The 26,377-nt window shown below is 39.0% G+C and overlaps 5 protein-coding genes across 5 annotated transcripts; 2 read left to right on the top strand and 3 right to left on the bottom strand.

Annotated features, from left to right (window-relative positions):
* Positions 1-73: 73 nt before the first annotated feature.
* firrm (fignl1 interacting regulator of recombination and mitosis) lies at positions 74-7,141 on the bottom strand. The gene is made up of 24 exons (XM_033965582.2): positions 6,755-7,141; positions 6,480-6,520; positions 6,305-6,393; positions 6,114-6,218; positions 5,888-6,028; positions 5,651-5,813; positions 5,417-5,501; positions 5,203-5,341; positions 4,882-4,971; positions 4,746-4,810; positions 4,531-4,679; positions 4,318-4,447; positions 4,061-4,247; positions 2,585-2,667; positions 2,406-2,457; positions 2,092-2,181; positions 1,685-1,870; positions 1,353-1,472; positions 1,182-1,277; positions 1,007-1,120; positions 824-928; positions 645-725; positions 439-579; positions 74-370 (listed from the first exon to the last, which is right to left on the bottom strand). The coding sequence occupies exons 1-24, from the start codon at positions 6,847-6,849 to the stop codon at positions 161-163; spliced, it is 2,757 nt and encodes a 918-aa protein (XP_033821473.2). The 5' UTR covers positions 6,850-7,141; the 3' UTR covers positions 74-160.
* Positions 7,142-9,049: 1,908 nt separating this feature from the next.
* Positions 9,050-9,836, bottom strand: si:dkey-51e6.1 (uncharacterized protein LOC558617 homolog). The gene is made up of 3 exons (XM_033965148.2): positions 9,623-9,836; positions 9,260-9,384; positions 9,050-9,181 (listed from the first exon to the last, which is right to left on the bottom strand). The coding sequence occupies exons 1-3, from the start codon at positions 9,762-9,764 to the stop codon at positions 9,089-9,091; spliced, it is 360 nt and encodes a 119-aa protein (XP_033821039.1). The 5' UTR covers positions 9,765-9,836; the 3' UTR covers positions 9,050-9,088.
* A 950-nt stretch (positions 9,837-10,786) lies between these two features.
* On the top strand, positions 10,787-14,160 carry LOC117370213 (E-selectin-like). Its single transcript, XM_033965602.2, has 12 exons — positions 10,787-10,869; positions 10,942-11,002; positions 11,081-11,479; positions 11,637-11,741; positions 11,817-12,008; positions 12,288-12,479; positions 12,576-12,749; positions 12,887-13,075; positions 13,155-13,340; positions 13,488-13,667; positions 13,752-13,884; positions 14,007-14,160. The coding sequence occupies exons 1-12, from the start codon at positions 10,867-10,869 to the stop codon at positions 14,062-14,064; spliced, it is 1,872 nt and encodes a 623-aa protein (XP_033821493.1). The 5' UTR covers positions 10,787-10,866; the 3' UTR covers positions 14,065-14,160.
* Positions 14,161-15,106: 946 nt separating this feature from the next.
* On the top strand, positions 15,107-17,338 carry LOC129456197 (L-selectin-like). Its single transcript, XM_055221360.1, has 7 exons — positions 15,107-15,142; positions 15,520-15,915; positions 15,992-16,096; positions 16,768-16,953; positions 17,019-17,108; positions 17,177-17,198; positions 17,293-17,338. Exons 1-7 carry the CDS (start codon positions 15,118-15,120, stop codon positions 17,336-17,338), a joined length of 870 nt encoding a protein of 289 aa, XP_055077335.1. The 5' UTR covers positions 15,107-15,117.
* Positions 17,339-19,376: 2,038 nt separating this feature from the next.
* On the bottom strand, positions 19,377-26,307 carry lmx1a (LIM homeobox transcription factor 1, alpha). Its single transcript, XM_033964752.2, has 7 exons — positions 26,117-26,307; positions 22,399-22,619; positions 21,998-22,167; positions 21,777-21,854; positions 20,942-21,029; positions 20,189-20,356; positions 19,377-19,744 (listed from the first exon to the last, which is right to left on the bottom strand). The coding sequence occupies exons 1-7, from the start codon at positions 26,293-26,295 to the stop codon at positions 19,602-19,604; spliced, it is 1,047 nt and encodes a 348-aa protein (XP_033820643.2). The 5' UTR covers positions 26,296-26,307; the 3' UTR covers positions 19,377-19,601.
* Positions 26,308-26,377: the final 70 nt, after the last annotated feature.

Here is a 26,377-nt window from a genome sequence, read left to right as displayed (position 1 = left end):
TTTTGCTCCAATGTTACAGAAAGTTATTAATAGAAAATGCATTGAAAAGATGAAACTCACATGAACACAGTCCTAGATTTTGGAATAAAAAGTTTATTAAACTATAATAAATTCTTTAAAAAGACAAGTGAACATTTGAACACCAAAATTAAGGAAAATTCTACTCTGAAGTGTGATTGGCTTGACTGATGTCAGATATAAGATTGTGTAACTCTGTAAGTCTGCACTCCAACCACTGAGGTTTCAGGTGAGCGTCATTTTTGTCCTGTAGCAGGCGCTGTAGAGCTTTAAGAGCACGCTCCGCAGTTTGGAGGTGTCTGCTACAGTCATCCTCTTCAATGGTCTCCTGACGAGGCCTTTTTGGACATGGCTGGGACAAAGTTCCACAGTTTAAGGGGTATAAATATTTGATATTTGAGGACAGTTATCCTTCCTTACCTCAACTTCAGCAATGGTTTCCTCTGAAAGGTTCATTGGACCATAGTCACCACTCTCAAGCTTTTCATTAAACTGGTCTATCACCATAGTCTCCATTTTGAGTCTTTCAAGTCTTGTTGGTCCTTCTTGTTCTCTGACAGTCTAAAACAACATTTATTTATTAAAATATTTAACATCCTTGTAGTAATCTGCCATGACAATCTTACCTTACTCAGATAGTTGACCACCATTGCCTTAGTTTCTTCTTCAGACAGACTCTGAGAAATCACCTCTTCATGATTTGTGCTCTGAACAAGAAGCATTTCATTATTTATATTTTCATTTCAAATACAGTTTATAGGCATTTGCTAGAACTATATAACAAATGAAGACAATTGTTGATTACCTCTGCAAATCGGGAAAATGCTTCTAGTGCATGGTGCTGTACTAACCACGGCGAGCTTATAAGAAGCACCCTAAAAAGGCTGCTTAATCTTGGCAGAATTTGGCTCTGTGGGATGAAGTTTTACATTTTATCAACAGTGTTGTAATAATAAAAAAACAAAACAGCTTATTATGGCCTAAGTACCTGAAAGTCAGGTGGGACAAATATCTTTCCCAATGAGGACAAAAACTCCAGAGTGGCCAGCAGCAGTTCATCCACAGACTTAACAGACACCACAGCCTCCACACACAACAGGACCTGAAAAGGCGTGACTTAGTGATGCCTACATCATAGATGTGTGTTCAAATGATGTATATACCTGACAAATGACTTGAGACTCCATGTTCTTCACCACAATTGAAGATATTAACAGGAGGAGCTCCAGAGTACATTGGAGCACTGCATGTGATTTTATCTGGTAAAGAATGTATATGTCACATCATCTATTCTCTTTATTAGCTTGTAAAAGCTGTGTCAAAATGCACTTCACCTGGTCTGGATTCATTCGTAACCAAATCTGGGTAATCATCATTCCAATAGTTTCTCTGTATTGCTCTTCTACAGTCATCTGCCCTCTAGCCACCACTAGGAGGCCTAAGAGTACAAGGTTCTGCAAAGAAAATAATACATTTATTTATGAATATAGTTTTTAACTTTTTTCTTGGTTCCCCACACCCAAAGGAAAATACTTTATCTTTAGTCGTTACATGAAGAAAAACAGGGTTCCCACAACCATAAGGTCTGAGGTAAGTTGTTTTACTTTTGTTATCAAATGTCATCAAACCCGAGCATCTAGATTATGTGCAAATATGGTTTTCTTACCATTTTGTTAACTTGTCCTAGCTTATAGTCATCTTTGTGCCAGTCATCCAAGCTCTTTTGAGCAAGCTTGACAATGCCAGACTGAATTTTACACTGCGTTTCCTGAGAAAAAGCTTTCAGGAGGACATGACTCCACACAGGCAGATTGTCCATCACTGATGGTGGGAACTGCTTCACAAACTCTATCTGAACAGCATAACACAAGAGAGGAGGCATAAATGCATAACTAGTTACATGCATAGTGTTTACAACTAAGGGAGGTGGAGAGAAATATCAATCAGGGGATTATCTAAAGTTATCTAAAGCTCTGGAGGTTTTATTCTGAACAAATTAGATGTGATGGAGATGGGAAAGGAAACCCTACAAGACCTTTGTATGAATAAAATGTTTGTTTGTTTTTTCAAAACCTGATGATTTGGTGTCAAGAGGAAAGCCATTCGCCTCAGCAACAGGCCCAGGTGGGAGCATTGATAGGACTCAGTGGGGACATTTTTCATCTGGAAGATTGAGAAATAGATTTAATAGATTTTCATAGAAGAAATATTATAAATACAAAAGGACAAGAAGATTGCACTGTGTTGCCTAACTGTAACTTCTGGATGTATATTTAATGTATGCAATGCAATGTGATGAAGGTAAACTGTTTTTAATTTATTTTATGTTTAGTATGTTCTTTGTCATTAGTATAAACTGGTCATTTTCAACAGTCACTACAACTTACCAGCTGACCAATGAGGAGGGCATGATGCAGACATAGTTCTGCTGTCCCATACCTGCAGAGATGGACACTATTAATGACCAATAATATCTTCAAAACTTTTTAAATTGTTACAAACTGCTGAATAGAGGCAGAGAGTGACAAAACATGGAATATGATAGAGGAGATATGTATAGCCATACCGTACTGTGAAACACCAAGTATCTATTGCCAACAAAGCACAGTGAGTGTCAGGCTGTAAAACAAAACGGACTAAACACTGCTCCTGAAAAGAAACAAAAAAAAGGGAAGTCACTGTGCCAGAATAAACAGTAGATAAAACAAATTAGTTACAGAGAAAACTAAAAGTGAAACAACTTTGTCTGAATAGGTGGAAATCCGGCACATTTAGGCTTTCAGAACTAACACGATAAGGTCTTTTCTACAGCGTATAAGGATCATTTTACAAAAATAAAAAACATGTGGGGCGCCATTTCAATATTAAGACATGATTTAATGCGAATAAAGTTGTAGCCAAAAAAGAAGCACTTTTACCAAAAATAATGTATACAATGATTTAGAGCTCGACGCCAAATAAAAGCGAACGCAGACTAAAAAAGACTGGCGCTTGGATGAGTAAAAAGCTTACATAAATGCCCATAAAGGAAATGCTGACATTTTTGACATCAGTCAACTGCTGAATGAAGTAGATGACATTTTCTAACTGCGGCTATTGGGCAGGACACAGGCTGTGCTCTGGCTGTACTCTGAGTCACAAACAGGTAGAGGAGTCTCAGCTCGATCTTTACCCATACTCCGCTCCACTGAGCTTCGCGTCTCTGCTATTCTAAAAGAGGGCGCTTTGCTGCGCTATCCTGTTTCTGTCTCCAAATGTGTAGTTTGTCCAACACACAAAGCTGAAACTGGTTTCAGTACCTGATCCCGAATTCTTTGTATGGAATTGACCACAGCATGTCCTTGCTGTTCCCCACTGAGGACCTGAAGCACTGCGTACACCCCGTATCAATGGATATTCCAAGTACACAATGTAAACATGAGCTGCCGGTGTCTAGTTGCGCACTACTCCACAAGCCAGCAAACAAGCGTAAGCAAGTGTGGAAAGATCAAAGTCAAGGGAACAGATAGGGTGAAAATCGTGTAAAGACTCCTATGCCTGTATTTGCCTGGGGATCAGAGCACAGTCAGTTTCCTGCCCAGGAGCACTCAGCTACGAGCAGAGGCGCATGGGGATCATTCCCAGGAAAATGATTCAACAGGTAACTTTAAAAGGCCAGCAATATAAAGTTGTACGTCCATCGTGCATAGGTTCTTATTACATTTTTTAACTCAAATAAGGGCCATTTTTTTGCAGCCTGGTCAGGCAATTGCTCTCCTGCGTTTGACGTGTCAGCCCCTAAATCTGGATAAAATAATGCCTTTACTTTGAATATGACTTTATTCTTTATTCTTACAACTTACAAGTTTGTAAGTGAAGCCTGAAAACTTCAATGTCAAAATGTTGTTACTTTATTCTCATTGCACTGTCATTATTTTTTTAAAAGTGACCCTTATACTTCGTTGAAAAAGGTAGTTGGTAGTTTTCTTACATTTCTTTTTTTTTGCAAAAGGGAACAATCTAAAATAGCAATCACTGCAGCAGTAGATTAAATCACACTAACCAGCAATGAAAAGTAAGCAGGTTGGAGCGCAGCCACACTGGCACAAAGATGAACACAAACATGCTGGTGAAGAGTGACCGAAGCCTGAGCCTGACCGTTCATCATTACCCCTGGCAACAGCACCGGTAACCTGCACTCTGTGTAGCACCGCCGGAAGCTACTCAACACAGCTTCATATAAAGGAAGCCTGAAAATATTGACATGGGATATTTAATCTGCATTTTGTGTTTGAATTAAGAGACAGCATTAAGCATCACCTCTGTATTTCCTCTGAGAAGAGACTTCCAGTGTACCACAGCTGCTGCACATCCTCTGGTTGAGAGCCCAGCTGATCCATGACACTCACCAACAAAAGGCACTGAGACAGCTCATGCTCAGGAACTAATTCTGGGTAAGTGAACACTAGGCATTTAAAACCACAAAAGTCACATGATAAATTACAAATACAAGAATTTTTTATTAAAACACACTTAAATTAGGCTGGAGGGCAGCTTCAGCAAAGGCCCGTAATGGCAGTAGTTGGAACAATAGTGCATCCAGAGGGATCCGGGCAGCAACATTTAGCTCCTCAGACAAACCAGGAGGCAGCAGAGGCGAGCTCAGGTTTGGTGGGAACTTACTGTAGAACATATGAAATTACGTACCTATGGTTCTTTGTTCTTCACAAACATCAAATAATACAGACCTTAAAATCTGGAGGTAGAGTTGATAAAAGTGGTGGCAACACTTTGTCATAAAAGATCCAAACTCCTGAAAACCAAGACAATTACTATTATTAAAATGCTAATACTACCCAGAGTGACAGGTTTTGTTTTTATTACCTTTATGTAATGAACTAATGTGTTCCCAAAGAATCTGCACATCTTTGCAGATTTCTGAAACAACTTTTGTTCAGCAGTTTGTGATGTCTCCTTTGAAAGACAAATGAGAACTGTAACAATGGCAACAGCATTCTGAACACTCTGAAGGCAAAGGTCAGGTACAGGAGTGCTGTAAAGTCAACTACTAAAATAGCACAGGGAGCAAAACAACATTATTCTGCTGATTACCTCTGTTTTATAATCCTAAAAGACTGACTCTCAAAAAAAAGTTAAATACAGTACTTAAATAGAGCTTAAAACTATATTACATTGGGGTTCCACCTGCAAACTAGAAAACTGCATCTGTTCAGCCATCTCCAGACAATATTGAAAAGATGATGACAGGTTATCACACAGGGCAGCGCTGATGTCTCTATGATGAAGATGTTCCTCCACCAGTGAGTGATACTTTAGGCTGTGTCTGTAATAATATTGAAATGTTACAATTATACAAGTATTACAAAACAAGATCATTTACAATAACCTAGCAACTGACTTGATTAGAAATTTCCATGTGTTGGCATGAAGCGCTACGTCCAGGTTGGATATGATTGAGCAAATATCCAGCAGACTGTGGATGACTTCAAACATAAAAAATATACATTAAAAACAATAATGAATACATTTTTAATCAGTCAGAGTCAGATATTGGCTGAACAATATACAATATATAAATTTAACGGTGTTATGTCTATGCATGCAAAAAACAAACAATAAGTCAAGTACACACCAGTAACAATGTCAGAGACTTCTTCATCTGAGGCACTGCTGTCCAAAGAAACACGGTCCAAAATCTCCAAAAGGCCCTTCTGCAGGGAGTAAGCTGCTTTAAACAGGGCCTGGAGAAGATCAGCCACTAGGGACAGGCGGCCACAGTAAACCACCTCACTGTCCTACAATCATAAACAAAAATTAATAACCTGAGTGAAGCATATACAAAATGAAAGCACAAGCAAATCAAACTGACCTTACAATGTTGAAATGTGTCCTTAAGAATTTTCAGGACACAAGTTGGTAAAGAACGAATGGTATCTAAATATGGAGCTTCATCAAACGACCCCACATGCCGCACACAAGCTGACAGGGAATCAATTAACTGCATCATTGACTGAAAGCAAAATAAAGACTGGTATATTATAATCTAAAAGTGAAAAGCAAGTGCAGTGTGTCAAGTGTAGTCTGTATTATGTTACCTCCAGTAGTCTTCTGAGAAAAGCACAAAGTTCTGTGTTTTGGCTGGACAACCCTCCAACCTGGTCTAAAATCTCTTTCAACATGCTGTCAAACACTGTGGCAGCCTGTATATGTCCCAGGAATCACAGAGGACATTTTAAAGAACTGAAATATCATTATGCTCAGATAATGTGAGTGAGGGTGTCTTTACCTTTGGAAGGACCTTCGAGAAGCACTCATCTTCCAGCTCGGACAAACCAATGTGGGGCAGAAACATATCTGTGATTACCTTCAGAATACCTATCAAATATAAACAATCAGTCAAATGTGAAGTGTCACAAACCAGCCGTTTTTCAGTAAACATATTATCCATGCATGTAACTCACGTATATGATCATCCCAGCTTTCTGATTTGTGGTGCAAGGAGTACAGTCAGTTAGGGTAAATGCATAATGGATGTAAAGTTTAATTTTTAATATACCTTCAGTATAGTTCTAACAAATCACTAAGCATGTAAATACATTCAATTGTAGATTACCAATATCAAATAATTATGCATTACAAAGCTATTATGCAATTGTTCGAAAGCACTGACTAACACTTGGGGAAGTTTTGAAAGCCTTTGATGGTGCCTGTTATTCCCATTATCCAAAAGGATATGGCGAGCTTGGGGAGCACAGACTTGAGCTCCTGGCGGCATGTTTCCGGACTCCACTGCACCACCTCGTCCAGGAGAGAGGAGTTGGTCTGGGACATGACAGCAGCCTCCGGGACACATCAGACCGCACTCATCCGGACGATATGTTCAAACACCGAGTGACTCACTGTTGCTTGAAAAGAATCACTCAACAATCTTCAATGTTATTCCGAACAAAAGTCACGTTAAAACCATAGATTGTATATATAACCTTAGACTTCTTTATACAGCCTAAGTTAAAACGGAACATGCTATGTTGTGGGCAAAAATTTGCATTTCATTTAGCTTAACAGCATTTTAGTTGGTCATCTAGTGAGATTTCTTACCATAAACGCTGTATTTTAAAGGGACCCATGTATATGATAAGTTGTTTGTATTCGTCTATACAATAATATTAACTTTGTGAAACACAAAGCCGTTTTTCAGCGTAGGAAGTGGGAAAAGGCAGACCGCAGTGCGCGCGGGTGTTTTGGGAGGATGTGACGCAGAAACCAAGGCTCTGCGCTGATTGGCTACAGCCAACCATTCAGAGATCCTTAGGTGCAGGGAATGATCTGCTAACTTTAGTGAGTTAGTGGGCCTTGGGTTACCACTCTACCATTGAACCAATGCTGCCCCGGGTAAAGGGTATACCATGTCATGTTTACACAGAGCCCAATGCAAGAAAGGGGGTCATGTGTATTTAGAGCAGTGGTTCTCAAACTTTTCATATCAAGTACCATCAAAACAAATAACTTTTTACTTAACTTACTTTTTATTTATATATATTTACTGTCTAAGTAGCACTGCCAGATCTAAATCCGGTGTGTATCAGTCCTAAATTTGGGCTGAATATAGTCTAAGATAGGATGAAACCAGGTATAAAAGACTGGCTAATTTGAAAGTTATTTCTGTATTGATTTGCAATGCTCAAATTAGAATACTCAGAAATAGTATCAGTTACACTCTCTCCGGCCTGTCCAGTCAGTCTCTTTTCCTGCTATTTTTCCTTTAGACCCCTCAGTTGAGAGTGCTTCCAGACTGCTATTGTTTGTTGATAAGATCTGGACACGTGGACATTTGCTGTAAACACCCACACTGGTGTTGCTGCATTGTTTCCCAACAGCTAAGGTGTAAGCTGCCACTGCTTCAGGAAAGCCATTACGCTTTATTAAGTCCAGAAGTGAAGTGCATACATGGATCTCAGACAGGATTGGTTAACAAATTAGTTGGTCACAAATCATATTAAAATATAGGCCTAGTTTAACTGACGAGGGCAGAAAAAATATTGTGATGTTGATGTATGGACTAATGGTTTCAGTACTTGCAATCCAGGTTGTATTTGTCATTTTCAATGGTGGAAGTTGTACTCAATTTTGTTAAGATGAAAGTACAGATAACAGAGTAAAAAAAAAAGCTTCAAGTAAAAGTAAAAGCTTCAAATGTAGTGATTTTGTTGAAGATTTATGCTGAATTTTGTTGGGGTTTTTTCTAGCTGTTTTTTGTATATTTTAACTATGACCTTGTTAAAAATAAACTACTCAGCCTTTTCAGCAGGTCTCAAACTGTAATAAAATACTTTTACTTTACAGTCCTGTCAAAATGTAGTGCATTTTCTTTCTGCATGGACTGCTATTTTTACCTACAAAACTACCGGTAAGCCCTTTCCAGAAGAAGCGAATATCCCTGCTGATCTGACCCCCAGTCTGTAAAGAAAAGAGGTTATCAGTGGAGAGGAAACTGGATCCAGATTTGAGGTGGGATCGGAAGATCTCATTGTTTGTTTCAAGGAGGTCATGAGGTGACATTCAGTCATACAGTGTTGGTACAAGCAGAGGTGAGAGAGCTGAGTCTAGGACCAAATTTGGTCTTTGGAAGAGCAGGAAGAACAAAACACATGTAGGAAGTAAAGGTTACCAAAGTAAACAGTTTGATACCTAATTTTGTTCATAGACTGGGCAATAAACACAAATTATTTTTACTTCTGCTGGTTTATTTACACCATGGTTGTTGATAAAATCTAGAAAAAACAAAACAAATCAAGAGCTAATACTGGACGTAAAAGCCATTAATGTGCTTTGGTTAAATTTACTTTCCGGAAAGTAGTAGATCTGAGTGACAAATTATGTGAACCACCCATTTGTTTATCTAATTTGAAACAATACAACTTTCCATCCAGCTTATAAGTGATTCCCACGCCTTCCTGTATGGACTTTACGCTTGGCACATTTCCACAAAATCAAACACAACACTGGTTTATTGGTAGACTAAGACCATAAAAATGCAGTAGGGTTGATCCTTTGATAGAAGTTGGAGTGTTTATTTTTTGTCATCTGACCAAGTGACCTCATATCCACTAAAGGCACTCTTAAGCTTCTCTGCAGACTCTGCATGGTCAGCTTTACCAAATGCCTAAGCAAAAGAAACACAAGACTTTGAAGTGTTATAGGTGTACGTATAACAGCTACATTTATAGGCTAACAAACATACAGTTGATTCACCAAAGACTCTAATTTTTTTGTCAGAACTGTTGTGCTCGATCTTCCCTCCTCCAAGACATTTACACTCCAGACCCAGGGCATCCATGGCTGGACTCACTTTCTCAAAGATGTGATCTGAAAAGAAAAAAAATAAATGCAGTCTATGGTAAAAGAATGAATGATGAATAAGTATGTATGTATGTATATATATATATATATATATATATATATATATATATATATATATATATATATATATATATATATATAAATACACACACAGAGACTGTATAGTAATTGCGCATACAGGGCACAGATGGTTAACTGGCGCACTTCTACAAGCACAGTCAGCGCACTCAATGGACAAACTTACTGTGGTACTCTGCACTTTTCGTGCCCCGAACTATGTGTTTAAATGCATCGCCATCTTTGGCTTTAATTCTTAATAATATGTATTTGAATGTTCCCTCTGGATCAATCTCTACGTCGGGGACTTTAGCCAGAATGTCTGCCATTGTAATCAGCTACTCCAAACCCAGGACAGACTTTTCTTCGCAGTACAACTGAAGAGCGGAGAGAGGCGACTGCGCACAAATGCACACAAACCTTCTACGGTCTGACGGTCTCTTAAAGGGACATGCGTCAGTTTTTTTATTGAGCTGCGCCACGAGACTCGCAGGCGCCTCCTACTGGCAATGAACAAGAACGTCAAACGCAACAGTGAAATGTGAGGCTTCTTTCATGTTTTAAAGCTTATATTTATTTCCCAAAAGACCTCCTTTCAGTTCTCCGATCATATAGCCTACATTATATTTTGGCTCATGAAAGTTAGACTATAGTTTCAGGTTAATACAAAAGGCCTACTTTTAGTGAGTCCAGTCAAACATTTTTATCTTGAGCTATGATTCATGAAAGTTTGAAATATGAAGTATCTATTTTAATGAGCTTATGTCCTTTTCTTCTTCTGCTTTGTGCTTTTTATGGCTTTCAGGTTTTCCGTGAGGCGTTGAGTTGAAAAGGTGATGAGCCTCAGTTCTTTTAAATTAAAAAAGGAAGGATGTAAAATGTCACTTTGTAACAGCTTGAGGTGCCTCCGCTCCAGCAACATGTTTCCCGTCTGTGCTACCGAAAACAAAAGGATGTCAAGTTTTTAGTTCACTGAATTTTTATCTATATTTTTTATATCTATGCTCTCTTGAAATTGAAGTTTCCAGGTGTTTATAGGCTATAATCCTTTTGGCCAAATATGACTAATAATGAGACAGTGTATAATTTGCAAACACACAATGGCAAAGCTATAACACAAATACGGAATACTTACATTCAATATAGGTAATCTAACACGTAATTATTTAAGCTGATTTTAAGAATGTGAATAAGAATGAAGAATATTTCCGGGACCCCATGTGGGACTGGGCACTGGGGGAGTGTGGAATTTCCAATGAAAATTCCCGGTCCTGATGTTACTTCCCGGAAAAGTGAAACTCACTGGAGTAGAGTATAAAAGCAGTAACAAGGTCTTTATGGATTCAGATGCTACTTACTGCCTTCTGCTGCAAAGACCACCACTGATTTAAGACAACTAAGAATCATCCACTGCATATTACACACAGCAAAATGGTAAGAGTTGTGCAATAAATAAGTTATATTTGTTAAAGTCTGTTGCTTAAAATATGTATCACTTTTTATCAGATGAACACTGGATCACTTCAGACCTATTCAGGCAGGATAATTTTGGTCTGCCTTTGCTCAGGTATGATCTCTCTAAATATTTTACTTCATATGCAGCTCATTCATTTTGTTTCCTAACAAACAGCTTTTTTATTTCTAGCAATGTCATTTTGGACAAGCGTCAACTGCTGGTCTTACCACTATTCACAAACAAAAATGACCTGGCAACAAGCAAGAACCTGGTGCCAGGAGCATCACACAGACATGGTGGCCATCCAGAACCAAGAGGAGATAACACACCTCAACAGCTGGCTGCCCAAAAAATCCACCTACTACTGGATTGGTATTCGCAAAATCAATGACGTGTGGACCTGGGTAGGAACCAACAAGCCTCTGACAGAAGAAGCAAAAAACTGGGCATTAGGGGAACCCAATAACGCCAACAAAGATGCACGGCGAAGTGAGGACTGTGTGGAGATGTACATTAAGAGACAGTATCAGGCGGGCAAGTGGAACGATGAGAGGTGTGACAAACAAAAGACTGCCCTGTGCTACTCAGGTAAGAAGTTACATTTTTTACCTCTTATAAATGTATTAAAAAGAAAAATACAAATTAACTATAGAAATTAATGGGAAAGTAACCTAACTTTAATTGCTATATCCATAGTGTATAAAATATTTTAATGTAAAATAATAATGACTTTTTTGTTGCTCAGCTGCCTGCAAAAATGATTCATGTTTATATGGGGAATGTGTGGAAACCATAAACAGCCACAGGTGTAAATGCAATAAGGGCTTTCATGGAGACAAGTGTGAGCATGGTAAGAAACTTGAGTTGTATTTACTTTGCTTTTTTCCATTCTTTAGTCTTATGTCTTTATTTTCTTTGTGGACAGTGTATTATTGTAAGAAAGATGAGGTGACAGTGCCTGACAATGGAACAGTTACCTGCACTCACAAGTATGGGGACTTTGCCTATGATTCTGAGTGTCAGTATTCCTGTGAGGAAGGATATCAGCTGAGTATGCCAAGACCTCTTCAATGCATTGCTGAAAATACATGGTCGGATCAGCCTCCAACTTGTCAATGTAAGTTTAAATACAATGTTGGATAGTCATAACATTAGCAACATGCAATAATATTAGGAGTCGATGTAAGATAAAAAAAATATATATATTAGGCCAAGTTGGTAGTACACACCCTTTAATCTTTAATTCATATTTATAATGAGCCACTGATATAAATTATTTAACGCTCAACATCTCAACATTTTACTTATAATTAAGATAAGTATACCGTAATTTTAGGGGTAATTAATTGTTCTCTTACTTCTACATCTTTCTAAACATGTATTTTGTCCCATACAGTAATACAGTGTCCAAAGCTGTCCAGTCCACAGTGGGGCTCTGTGAGATGCTCAGATCCTTTGGGCCCTTCCAGTTACCAGTCCACTTGTGTGTTTGCATGTGAAGAAGGCTATGAACTCACTGGGTCTCAAACAGACACTCTGTTATGTGAGTCAACAGGACAATGGAATGCAACACAACCATCTTGCACTGGTAAGTTTCAAAGTTCCCCATAAAAAAAATCTGCTTTTGTATATATAAATATATAATATTATATATATGTGACATTTCTTTAATTTTGATGTCCAGCTGTTCAGTGCCCAACTCTACCAGAGCAAAGTAATCTCATCATTACCTGTGAAGACTTGAGCTTTGGAAGTTCATGCAGCTTCAGCTGTGCGACAGGCTTCACTCTGGTGGGACATGAAACCATAACATGTACATCATCTGCAGAGTGGAGTAACAACATGCCATTCTGTGAAGGTAAAAATATACATTTTATTTCTTGCCAATAAATTATATATAACAATCAACATACTCTCCTCATTAAAACCTATGTAGGCTACTGTAAATCTTCTTCTGTGAAATTAATGCATTTACCTGTGTTTGTTATCTTGTAGCTGTGCGATGTCCTGCAATCTCAGTACTGGAAAATGCTGTTGTGAACTGTGAAGGAGATACCAAAACAAAGTATGCATACGGAAACTCCTGTAGCTTCAGTTGTCTGCCAGGATACAATCTGGTGGGAACAAAAGCACTAACATGCACTGCATCAGCAGAGTGGAGCGGAAATGTCCCATACTGCCAAGGTATAGTCCAACAGAGTTTTCATTGTTATACAGTTAAAACACATTAATACTAAAGTGTTGTTTTTTGTTTTTGTTTTAGCCATATACTGTCCAGTGCTTGAGGGGAAGCCAAACCTTACAATGAATTGCAGTAGCAACAACTCAGAGCTGGCACCTGGGGCCACTTGCAGCTTTAACTGTGAGCCTGGCTTTGAACTACACGGAGCAGAAAACCTCCAGTGCTCAGAAGATGTACAATGGGATGAGGCTGTGCCAACATGTGAAGGTATCTAAGAATTAATTTGATGACTGATAAAGAATCTATAATTGATACTTGTTAAAAAAAATTGATAAAAACTTATAATTGTCTGTTAATTAAGTGATGACATGTCTCTGTTGTATTAAGTTTGTCATTTACTGTGTTGTTTTACAGCTGTTGTTTGTCCTTTCCTGGAGGCTCCACAAAATGGCCACATCAACTGTTCACTCAAAGAGTCACTCTACAACTCTCAGTGCGCCTTCACCTGTGATCAGGACTACACACTCGACGGACTTGCCATACTTACCTGTGATCACTATGGCAACTGGACAGGAGACATGCCCACCTGCAAACGTAAGATGTCACAGATTACAGACAGCATAGATGTGCCAGTTGTTCAAACCTGTTCTTATGGTTCAAATCTTCTTATATTCACAGCCACATTATCCCAGGTGACTCTCATTGCCTCAGGAGTGGCAGCAGGGGGCGCTGTTTCACTGTCCGGTCTCTCTCTGGCTATGTGGATCCTCAGGAAACTCAAGAACAGGGCATCAAAGTTTGACTTGAGCAGGTGAGACATTGCTGATTTTTCATATTTTCATTGTTTCGTATTTTTGTATTGCCATTTATATTTTATTTACATTTTATTATCTAATTTATTGTCTAACTTGCGACTTATTGTTGTTTCTGCAGCTCTGACATTGACGTCCCACCACAGCACTACAAAAACAGCACTGACAGCCTCATATAGAAAGTCCGGTGTGAAATACACATAAAGCACATCATTTTGAATACTTTGAGACAGATTTTGGTGCTTGCCTTTGTAGCTATATATATTTTTTCATTTTTTTTATTTACTGTTTATATGAATTACTCCTACGGGGTTTTCAACACAAAATATTGGAGCATATTGTTCTACATTATTATATGTGCATACATGTAAAACTGTGCAAATGTTATGATAATTGTGCATATTTATCTAACAGAAAAAAAATATATTGTTAATTGTGAATCTATTTATGGTAATGTGAAGTGGTAATGGTTTAATAATAAAACAGTTTAATAATAAAATATATAAATAAATACAAATAAAGGTTTACTTATTTTATCTTAAAACAGTAAAAATCCTACTCACTTCTCACCCTAACCACAAGAAACACTATCTGTAGATTCATGGTGTTTACAAAAAAAAGGTCAACATTTTTTCACCACTTCCACAACTTCCGCTCTTACAGCTCTTAGGACACTTATACAATTGTCCCTATATATTGTGTATGAGGAAGAGAGTTAATGTGTTTTACAGATCAGAACTGATTAGTGTGTTTATTCTAACAGGCCAAAGCTTATGTCAGCACTTTAAAGTAGCTGAAGTACCACTTGTACCAAACATTTAAGTGTATTATTGTCTGAATACATAGTTTTGCATTTTTACCATGAATTTATCTGACACATTACAAGAAAAATATGTCTAAAGAACCTCAATGATCCAGACAAAATGGGGTTAAAAAGAAGTCATTTGGATGTGATTTGTGTTTACAATAAAAATCCAAATAAGACTCTTCCTCTTGGTCAGCCTTGTTTTTCATCAGTGGCATTCATTGGGTGAGGTAAACTTCCAGGTATTCTGTGATGGATTTGGATAAAAACTGCAATTTAAGAGCAAAATTTGCACAATAAATAAAGAAAGGAACATGCACAAGGTTTAAGGCATCACTATGTGCCATACCATATCCATATCCACTTATCGTTGACATTTCTCTCATATTCTTTCAACCTGGGGCTTTATTTCAGAGCTGACAACATTATGAGCTGGACAGTCACTGTACTTGGTAAGTAAACCTTTTAAGTCTTCTGAAATCTTAAGTGGGCCACTGGTAACCATGTTTGTTAGGACATTTTTTTGAAGGAAAGGTAGGATTTTGTTACCTGGTTAAAAGATGGCCAGGCAAAGACTTCCCAAACCAAACTCAAGAGCCAGTACAAGTTGTGCAACATTTAGACCCAACGGTCAGATTTTATTGAGGGTTTTGAGGAAACAGCATATTCAATAATTTGGATGACTTTTACGGAGTACAAATAGGCTGTATTTCTTAAAATCATCTATAGACTAAAAAGTCCATTGACTGCACACTATGCTGGGACTGGATTTGTACAACCCACATCTTAAGTCTTCTATTGAAATTCTTCTTTAAATTTGCTTTGACAGTAGGTTCTTTGGTGGGCATCACTATGGGCTGGACATACCACTACTCCAACGTAACCATGAACTGGGATGCGGCCAGAAAGTGGTGCCAGGACAACTTTACAGATATGGTTGTGATCCAGAATCAGTTAGAGAACGACTATCTGGTCTCTCTGCTGCCCCAAAGAAACTCCAGTCCCTACTTCTGGATCGGAATTACAAAGACCCATGTAAACGAGACGTGGCGGTGGATCGGGAACAACAGCACTTGGCTGGGCAGTGAATCGTGGGCCGAAAATGAACCCAACAATAGCCACAAGGCCGAGTTTTGCGTTGAGATCTACACCACCAGAGGGCGCAACAGGGGCAAGTGGAACGATGAGAAGTGTAATGTGTTGAAGTATGCAGCATGTTATAAAGGTGAGGGGTCATAATAATGATTTTGACCTGTTAGAGGCCTCCTCATATTATCGCAGAGTTTAACTTTGTATTACAGCTCAATGCACAAACGTGACGTGTGACAGAGGAAGATGCCACGAGACCATCAACAATGTAACCTGCCTCTGTGAACCTGGGTTTGTGGGAGACAGGTGTCAAACAGGTAACTATATATAAATGTAAATATAGAAATAGAAATAGAAATAGAGAGAGAGAGATACCCTTTTTGTTTGGCTAAATTCTAATTAGTGCAAGTGTTTTCAAAAGTCAGATTATTTCTTATTATTCTTGAAAACGGATAATAAATTTTAAGTTATGAAACAAATTGGTCTCTTTTCAGTGCAGCCACACAAAACAAACATCACCTGGATATAGGGATCTAGCATCTGTTTCCCTTGCGTCAATTTTGAACTTAATATAATAAATATAAATGCATTTATATTAATTATAAAATATAATTAATATAAATGCTTGTATCAGCACATACTTATTTAAAAATATTCAGACAGATTCAGTGAGAGTTTATGATGGAAAGCACTCAGGTAAAATCATTTATTGGCAAAATAAAAGAATTAGTACTTGTTTACATTTGTCAGACTACTCACAGATGCTATAGTTCGGTACAAACAACAAGTGTAGTTTAAGGTTTTTAAAAAAAAATATGTTGTTGGTTAAGTTTAATGTTACAAATATCCTTTTTTCTATTAAAAAAATAAACATAATATTGAATTACATCATGACAATAAAAAAAATAAAAAATGAAATTGCATGTCCACAGTGTCTGCTTTGATTTCAAGTCCTATGGTTTTCTGTGTTGTTCTCATATGCTACCAGCAGCAGCTGTGGACTGTGCTCCGGTGCCTGACCCTGAGAACGGAGTGCTCATCTGCTCCTCCACGAACCATACTTTTAACACCACGTGTCATGTGACCTGTTCCTTTGGCCTCCTCACCATGGCCTCCTCACACATCACCTGTCAGACCGACGGGCTCTGGAGTGGACCCAGACCCGCCTGTGCAAGTAAAGTGTGGTGTAAATGTGGATGTACATTTTATGCACAAATATTCCAATGTTGCATTTTTTAGGTTATAAGAAGGCTTTGTTGGCTGTAGCTGGGAGTGGAGCCATCTCAACCCTCTGCTGCATCTGTTTTTGCTGGATGCAACTCAGGAAAAGTAAATGTTAAATGTTGATACTGAAGACAATGTTAATACAGTACTGACCTTTGTGTCATTCTTTGTAGGAAAGAAAATCAACCAAGTAAGGTACATAAATAAATAAACAAAATCAGAATTTCATAAACATAATTCATATTCTATGTTACATTTTTACATTGCTTATTTTTCTGTTATTTTTCAGACAAGCTGATGAAGAAACAAACTCCTCCAATGCATTGTCAGGATAAAAATGTCACATTTGATACCACCAGTGATATGGGATGGCTCATATTTAGTATATCTGTATAATATTTCTGTCAGTATTGTATTGGCCTCTGTGTCTGGTTGAAGCTGATATCTCAGCTTGACTGTGTGAATTATTTCAGAGTTACAGTAACCTGTTTCTGCAGAGAACTACCTGCTACTACTAAGTGCATCTTGATTTATTGGTTGTTCTCTTCACACACATTTAATTCTCTGCAGGAAAAAACACCATTCTTATTTCACGTGACCACCTTTTGCTGCTTCCTTTAATTGTAAGGTTTATTATCCTAAATCAGACCAACATTATGTAATGTTTGGTATTCATGCACAGTATTATTGTCTGCTGATGACAGATGATGGTGTTGGTCTATATCCTGCTCTGGACAGGACCAGGTCTGTGATCTAAGTCTCGTATGACCTTATTGTAAAAATAAATAAATGAATAAATAAACGTGTATGTGCTAGTCTACAGAATCATTTCTGGCACTGTGTCTATTGCTACAGCTTCTCACTCAATACAAATAAGGTTTTATTTTATGTAAAGCTTGCCCCCTGCTGGGCAAAGCCTATAACTATAAGCTCTGAAAAGACTTTGTGATTCCTTCTTTTGTAACATTAATTTGATAAATAATATATTTCATTTAATAAATGAATCAATTTTTAAATAAATGAATACGTTTAGACTGTATTAAAGGGTATGATAGCAACAATAACTATAACTAAACATAATTTTAGTCTATGTTATGAAAATTGACTTGTAGTAGCGGAAGCTCAAACAGAGGCAGTCGCTCCCCCTTTCTGTTTGATACTGTCCTCACTGCTACTACATGATGCAGTGTGTACTATGTGAAACAATCTCAGAATTAAAAAATGTATTAATGTATTAGGTCACTTGACACATCATTATATAGTATTATACATATTACATAGGGCCCTTTTGAGGAACAATGTAGAATCTTCAACAAATCCTGGGCATCTGCTCTGATGCTGCAGCAGCATGAAGCCAATTAAAGTGGTTAAAAGACAGAAGGTTTTGGCCTGTGAAAGGTGCAATAAATAACCAAACTGTTGACAGAAAGCGGTCTGGTGAGTATCGCAAATATAATGAGGTTATTGCTGCCTGCTGTGTTTGTATGATCACTTTAATGTTGTTGTTTTTTTTTAGATCCCACCTTCTGATGTTGGCAACATATTTGCATACCAACTGTGCACAGGCTTGAGCACAGGAAGGAGGGAAGGCCTTGCAGGTGACCACCTTGGCGTCCGTCCCTAATTGTCTGTTTTATCCATTCATCCACAAAAGACTCAAAAATGCATTCACAACAAAGAATGCAGTAGGTCTGAACACATGAGTATGCAGATGCTGGACCAGATAAAGACACATAGAGCTCAGCTGCCTGGCACAGAAATACCACACTGACAGACACTTAGATTGTTCCTGACCATTGACTTCTCCCTGCTGCATGCTCTGATTTCATAGTAGGAAATATGAGATGGGTCCAGGAAAGGGTTCATGGCTGGGGCAAGGAGCCACTCCATACAGTAGGCCTTCATATCTCGCAGTCACCCTGGGCACTCTTCCCTGACACAGCTTTCAGCCGCTGCCTTGTCTGAAGACCCCCGTTCTCAACCTCCCTCCCCAGCATTGGTGCATTCCAGCTGGGCACAGAACCTGGGTGGTCCCCTTCACCCTGCTATAAGGAACTGAAAGGAGGAAAAGGCAGAAAAATGCAGCAAGGGCCTTTGCCCACGAGGAGCACAATGTGAGCGTTGATGATTGCGGCTTGGATGTGATACTTACCTGCCCCTGACCCTACACTGCTGTCATAGCCCATGTTACCATCTGATGATCTGACCAACAGACAGGAAAAGATGCCCCACTCTCACTGAAATGGGCCGATGAGTCCTGAGGATGGGCTGACCTGGTCCTGACCCAAATATCTCTATCTGATACAACTACCACCAGTCCCATCTCACACACGCAAGCATGTTGACAGTCATTTATTGATCATTCGAGGGCTGTCCAGCATAAACACAGAGAATAAATACAAATTCACTCAACAGTTATTTACATCACTGTTATAATCTCTGTAAGCATTCAAATATATAGTGAGAGGTCTGAGGTGTCATGCATTTGTCTTAACAGAGGTTGCACAGTAATAATCTTGGACAATATTCGGCAACTTCAGTTACAGCTTGTGGTACATTTGCATTCCCATTAATGTCTTCATTATTGGTCTAAAAGTCTCAGGAGGTGAAGTATGAGTCCTGCATTGAGTAGAGGCGGTCGATGGGTGTGAGCAGAGAGGAGTCACTGAGGTGGAGGCAGTCGCTGTTTGTCATGTGACACATGGGATCACGGTCCACATCAGGATACAGGCCTTTAAAACCTAGTACATATAGAAACAACAGTTGAAAAGTCACAATAACATATTTTGAAGTGCTGTATAATGCTATAGAAAATATTACAATGTAGGACAATATTGAAACTACTTGATAACACAACACACGACTAAACACTGTTGTGTGTAATGTACAATATCGTTAAAAAGCATACAGAAAATAAATAGCCATATGATACTATAGTTAGTTAGTATCTATATTGAGACATAGATGTTACTTATGCAACCCTCTACAGCTGAAATATTATTGTACTACCAAAAAAAAACAACCTACTAGGTAGGTAAAAGAGGTATACATGATAAATATTAACCAACCATCATTTATGGACAGAATTATTGTGACAGATCTATACACATAAACATTTAAAAGGTAATAAATATAATATTTTCATAACTGAGCTAACTGTGTGTAAAACGTTTACTAATGTTTACCATATGGGTGCATGTGGTCCCCGGGCATCTGAGGAGGAGTCAGGCCCTGTCTGAAGGGGTCCAAGTCGAAGTCGGGCTGCTCCAGAGAGGTGAGCCCCATCTGCTGCTGCTGGATATGGGAGCAGGAGGACAGCTGCTCCATCTCACCCAGGCCACCACAAGAGGGTGCTGTGGTGCGATGGAAAATACAAGAGGAGGTAAGGACTTTTATCAATGAACTTATGTAAAACGCAATTGAATGCATCTCAATCAAAGTAGTACATAATTATTACTTTTAAGAAAATATTAAATAGGGATAAAATTGTCATTGCATCATTATGTGCATTAGGCATTAGTGGGTGTCGCAAAAATTATAACTCTTGTCTATATACTAGATATCTGAAGCCTCTTTTGAATTTAGAACAAGAACAGAACTAGTATAAAACCACAGGGTAATATTAAATAAAGAACTATTATTTTATCTTGAAATTGAAAAAAAAAAAAAAAGTATTATCATGGTGTTACTGAAATTGGCCTTCATTCTTTTCCTTAGTATCAAAATTGAGTTTGAAATTTTAGCATTGTGACTGCATTATGATTGTGTTTTTTCTCATATATAAAACAACATGTAAGATCATTATTTTCAAAATCAACAATCATTTTTGACACTTCAATACTTCATTATAGTAATTATAATGTGTATAATTCCAGCCATATAATAATTAATAATAAACTACTTAATAAGTTCATATTAGTTTATTGCCTGTATATTACCTCCACTCTGTTTGGCTTGTTCATGTTGCTCTTGACTTTGCTGCTGCTGCTCCTGTTGCTGTTGTTGCCGTCTGGCCAGTTTCTTCATCTATAACAACATGAGCCAAAATTAAAAAACGCATACCAACCAACCCACTGTCGGCTCCAAGCCACCCAGCCTGCCTCGTCATAGGAGCATGTTCACTCAGATGAAAAGTATTAAAAAGAGCAACCACACACAAGCCCACTTTGTGAGGAAATATGGGTTTAATCTTCAGGGATCTCTAAGGCAGATGTCATCAGTTTCCTGTTTGAGCAGATAACTGGCCTGATTTGTACCCTGGCATACTGACACAGTGGAGAAAGAGCCCTCTTATCTAAGGCTGAATGTAAGTTTATAGTCTGCAAAATCACCACAAGGACATTTTTTCCATGTTAAATAAACAATTATTTAAAAGTACGTATTGGTGTGTTTATCATAATGGGATGATGGAATTTCCAGTAGAATAAAAAGAGTGTGATTTGAAAGATGCAGTGGCTTTTACTATAAAATATTCAGTGAAAAATCTACAATCTACAAAACTGCTGATAATTACTGCTTTAATCGAGAAATAAAATTGACTATATAAAGTAATCGTAAATTTGTCCTAAAAATATTCATATAGGCCTAGTGTTAAAATGGAAGGGAAAAAAAATTTATCATTTGTGTCTTTGTGTGCGTGTGTGTGTGTGGGTGTGTGTGCGAGTGTGCGGGGGGGGGGGGGTGTGGGGGTGGGGGGGGGGGGGTGGGGGTGGGGGGTGAGTGTGTGCGTGTGTGTGCGTGTGTGTGCGTGTGTGCGTACGTGCTTATACTTACTTTGGCTCTTTGGTTTTGGAACCAGACCTGCACAACACGCACACTCAGGCCGGTCTCTGCTGCCAACGTCTCTCTTACCTTGGATTAAAATACAGGAAGGAGACATAAAAAAATAAGATAGAGGAGAAGTCAAGGTGAACAAAAGAACGCATGTGTATATATTATGTGAAATGTGCTGTTTTCTTTTACAGTAAATGTCAGATGTTATGAATTTAATTTACCTTCCGGCATGGCTTAGATGAGACTTCAAATGAGGCTTTGAAGGTGCGCCTCTGCTGAGTGGTTAAAATGGTGCGAGGCCTTTTGGGGCGCTTGCTCTCAGGGTCATCAGATCTGATTGTCCGGCTCCTCTCAGGCTCATCGTCTTCATCTTCCTCATCTTCACTTTTACCTACGTAAAAAGGGTTAAAATAAATATTAATCTAAAAAGATTATAATTAGGCAGTCTGAAAAAATGTATTTAAAGATGTGGTGGTTGTTCATTAAATATGTGAATTGAAAACATGCAAAATTTAATTATTTGATCAAATAAATCACATAATTTCTACAGCCCTTAAACCTTACACCTGCGTAACATTGTGTTCAAACTAATTGCCATATAATAACAAACAGATAAAGATACTTGTGTCAGAGGATGTGGGGCTGATCAGGCCTTGGTGGTAGTGATCTCTGGAGCACATCAGCTGTCCCGCTCGGAGCACACAGCGGTCTCCTGTCTGCAGGCGGCAGGAGCACACACTGCAGGTGAAGCAGCGCAGGTGAAACACTGAGGAGCCCGCGTGCATCACCAGCTCTGAGGAGGAGAGGGGCTCTGAACAGCCTCCACAGCGCACCGCAAACAGCCTGGAACACAAGGACCACATGGTAAATACAGCAGCTTTTGTTTACAGTGGGACTTAAGGCACAAGCACCACTTACACATGTAGAAAATCTGCTTTACTTGAGGAATGTTGCAGTATTTGTCTGTCACTCAAAAACCTGCCTGTGTCCCCCACATCCTCCCACTCAGACGCATACCCTCACTGTGGCGGGTGTGCGTCTTAGCGCCTGGCAACCCAGCCCTGGTTTAGGCTGAGAGACTGTTGCCGTGGTTGCGGCTGCCTGTCCGGGGCGTGCTCCTGGGGAGGCAGAGAAAGGCACTCTGCAGGCCATGGCTCCAGGAAGAGGGGGGAACCAGCTCTCCTGATGGGACAGACCCAGACGCCGCTCAGAGGAATTATCTGCAGAATTATCTTTAAGACTGCTTAACCAGAGCAGAACAAAGGCTGAGCCAGCCCCCGAGCAGCGGGACCATTGTCCGCTGTCCGGCACTGCCACATTTCAGGTCTGTCCTCCCAATGTAGCATCATCATTGTAGAGAGTTTATCTCCCAAAAGGACTGGGTCAAACATCAGGCATGAAAAAGTGAGTGACCCTCCGCTGGTTTATTTCCACATAAAATGCTGCCACCATGTTGCTCCTAATGAGCAGCTATATTTATTTTTAACTTTTTCCTCTGTTTCTTTTTCTTAAAAACCAAAACTCAACCTTTGATTCCAATCACGACAACACTATTCGGCTCTATTTACACTAAATTAATCTGGACTACAATTGAGACATCCCTATCATGTTTTCATGCTTGTTTTGTTTGTTTGTTTGCCAGATCCAACAGCAATGATTAATCTAGTAAACACAGGTTGAGTTGTTCAAATGTCGTGGAGAGGTACATCCTCAATGCACACATTGCTCTGAGCTCTTACTGTTGCCGTGGTGTTTCTGGAGAGACTTAAACCATGGCACACAGGCTGAAGAGGGTCAGCCTGGCTTCTTGACCCGTCCGAGCCGTCTAGCCCACAGCAATGGTATGTGCTTTAATATGGACAGCATACCGTCTGAAGTATGCACATTCCTGAGGAGACTGAAGACGCATCAATACAAGATCTGAATGGGCGTGTGTCAGAGGAATAATCCCAGTGTTTTAGTGTTTCCATGATACAGCACTTATTTCAAGATGATGGTAATTTATAATGTCAATGCAATACAAAGTGTTTTCATTAAACTTTGAACAAGCATTCAGGTTTTTGAGAAATGTTTTTCCATTCTACTCTCATCCACTAGTTTGTGTTATTATATTTTCTGGCACAGGACTTTTAAGACATGTCAATGCATAGGTAAGAGTATCTTGGACAATTATGGAGGACCTCGAAGTGTTTAATATTTCAAAGTTTCCGTCTACATGTTTAGCCCAGAGGCTTTGTCCGGAGAGTGGGAACACTCAGTCATGCTGGCTTTCGACATGGTAATTAGTGACATAATTATGAGATAATAAGAGTCAGCAAATGTATGCCTCCCATCTGCACTCACAAATTCTTAGACCCCGATGAAGTAATGCAAAGAGAAAGGCCTGATGCAATACAAGCCCACAGTGTTTTGTTGTTTTATTTTGACTTGAGTTGACCTTTGGTTGCCGCTGGTGGAGTGGACAAACCCAGGGCAGATCCTGTTTCTGGATCAGGTTCACCTGGTCCGGGGCTCCACACTGTATCAGATACAGATCAGCGGGTCAAGTGCAGCGTCCATCAGGAGCTGCTTATCTAAGGACACATCTGATGCCCACTCAACTGTCCTCTGAACTCTTTGTTTAATCTGCATCTGCAGACACAGAGGCAACCCAAACAACACTGTAATGGAAAAACATGCATAAATGCATCTACAAAAGCAGAGCCCACGGCCTCTCCAGATAATATATAATACTGATTTGACACCTGAGGGACCAGAGCAGAGCTGTTTATAAGTGTTTGGTCTCAGTGCAGAAAGTAGCCCTAAACACATATTGTAATGTGACAGGAAGGGCATCCGAAACGAAAATGTGCCAAATTTCAGGATACAGACTTGGCAAACCAATGACAAAAAGAGCAGCTAATGTCCCATTTAATGCTATTTATTGTTAAACATAATTTGTTCATATACTTACATTCAAGTCATTTAAGTAAATTTAAATTGTATAGTGTGTATATCCTGTGCCCTTCAAGTATTTACACACATAATTTAATAATACTTAATGATAATTGTAAGACTCTATTTTTGTAAGTAACAAACAAAGTGCTTTTGGGTGGTGAAGCCCAGGCTCTGCCAGTGGGACAGGGGCACAGTGGAGACCTCTGGGAAGGACTTTGGCACTCTGCCTCCTGCTAATTGGTCAGGTCAGATATCTCATGGTTGAATGAGCGTTGTCCCATTGCTCGACTCTGAGGCTTTTCCAGATGCCACAGGACATAAGTGTACCTGCAATAATCCTACCAGCTCCACTAATTACCTAATTGTTTGGATTTTGTTTGTACATTTAGTCATTCAAATTATTTGAACAAACTCTTGTATAACTTATGGTACAAGTGTCAAGAGATAATACCCCAATTAAATTAACTGGTTTCATTACGCTGAAAGACAAGAGCAGGATCTTGAGTTGCTAGATCCTTGGCACCAAATTATTCCAACTTAATGGTTTTATTGTGCCTACTTTAGGTCTTGGCTCCAGACTATGTGTGATCCTGTTTAGTGGACGAGATAGTAAGCAGGTAACACTGGACCGGGCTGTGCACAGTTATAAAGGGGGGGACACCTCTTCCATCGGACCATATGTTGTCCCCAGCTTGCAGTTGCCACACCAATGGGCCTCCAAGTTTTAACACATTTTGACAATGTGTCAGTTGTGCCTTTCTCCTGGTGTGTGTGAAGGTGGTTTTTATATTTTGTGGATATGTGTGGATGTAAATGAAACAATGCTGTTTTCCTATTATGCTCCCTGGCCGACCCTTTTTTCTCCAGTCTCGTTTTCTTTTTTAGAGCTTTGTGCAAAATTTTGCTTAATTTGACAATTGATAATTATTATATTGATCATTTAATTTTTGTCCAAACAAAGCATGGCGATTTCTGAGTAGACATCTAGCCTACATATGTAGCCTACTGAGAAAAGCTATAAAGCATTACAGCCCTGTAAGAGTATACAGCTATGTGATAAAGTAGTTCTATTTTCAAGGTCAAATCTGTAATATCTGCTATAGCCAATGCAAAGGTTCCTATAGCCAATGCAAAATGACCTTAATAACTATACTGTCAACTGTGTGTCAACTGTGTGAAATTTGTACAAATGTTTGAAAATAATTTAGAGGACTTGTCTGGCTGGAAAATAAAATATCATATTTTAGATTAAATCAAGACCTAGTTGATGAATGCAATGTGTTTCAAAATACATCAAGAAATAAGAACTGTAATTATAACAAATGTGTTTTGGTTGTTTAAATAGTAACTTGTAAAGTGTTTCTGTGAAAGTGAAGACTTAATAAAATATAAAGGCTACTCACAGAGCGTAATCCTTTTTGCAGTAGAGTTTGCGGTCACGTAAGAAGCAGGAGTGGGTCAGTGTGTCTCCGCACGCGGTGCAGCGTACACAGCGCTCGTGCCACAGGCCGTCGGTGACTCTGAGGAGAAACCGGTCTGTGATGGGTCTGTGACAGCCTACACACACTGCCTTTTCTGTCATGGCTGCGAAAAATAAGAACATAAAGAAAATGCTACAAATGATGCTTTATCTGCGTCACAACAATGTGCACAAAGCATGCGGG

This window comes from Periophthalmus magnuspinnatus, chromosome 4, assembly GCF_009829125.3.
Source record: "Periophthalmus magnuspinnatus isolate fPerMag1 chromosome 4, fPerMag1.2.pri, whole genome shotgun sequence".
NCBI classification, from domain to species: Eukaryota; Metazoa; Chordata; class Actinopteri; order Gobiiformes; family Gobiidae; genus Periophthalmus; species Periophthalmus magnuspinnatus.
This window is presented reverse-complemented; position numbering and strand designations above follow the sequence as displayed.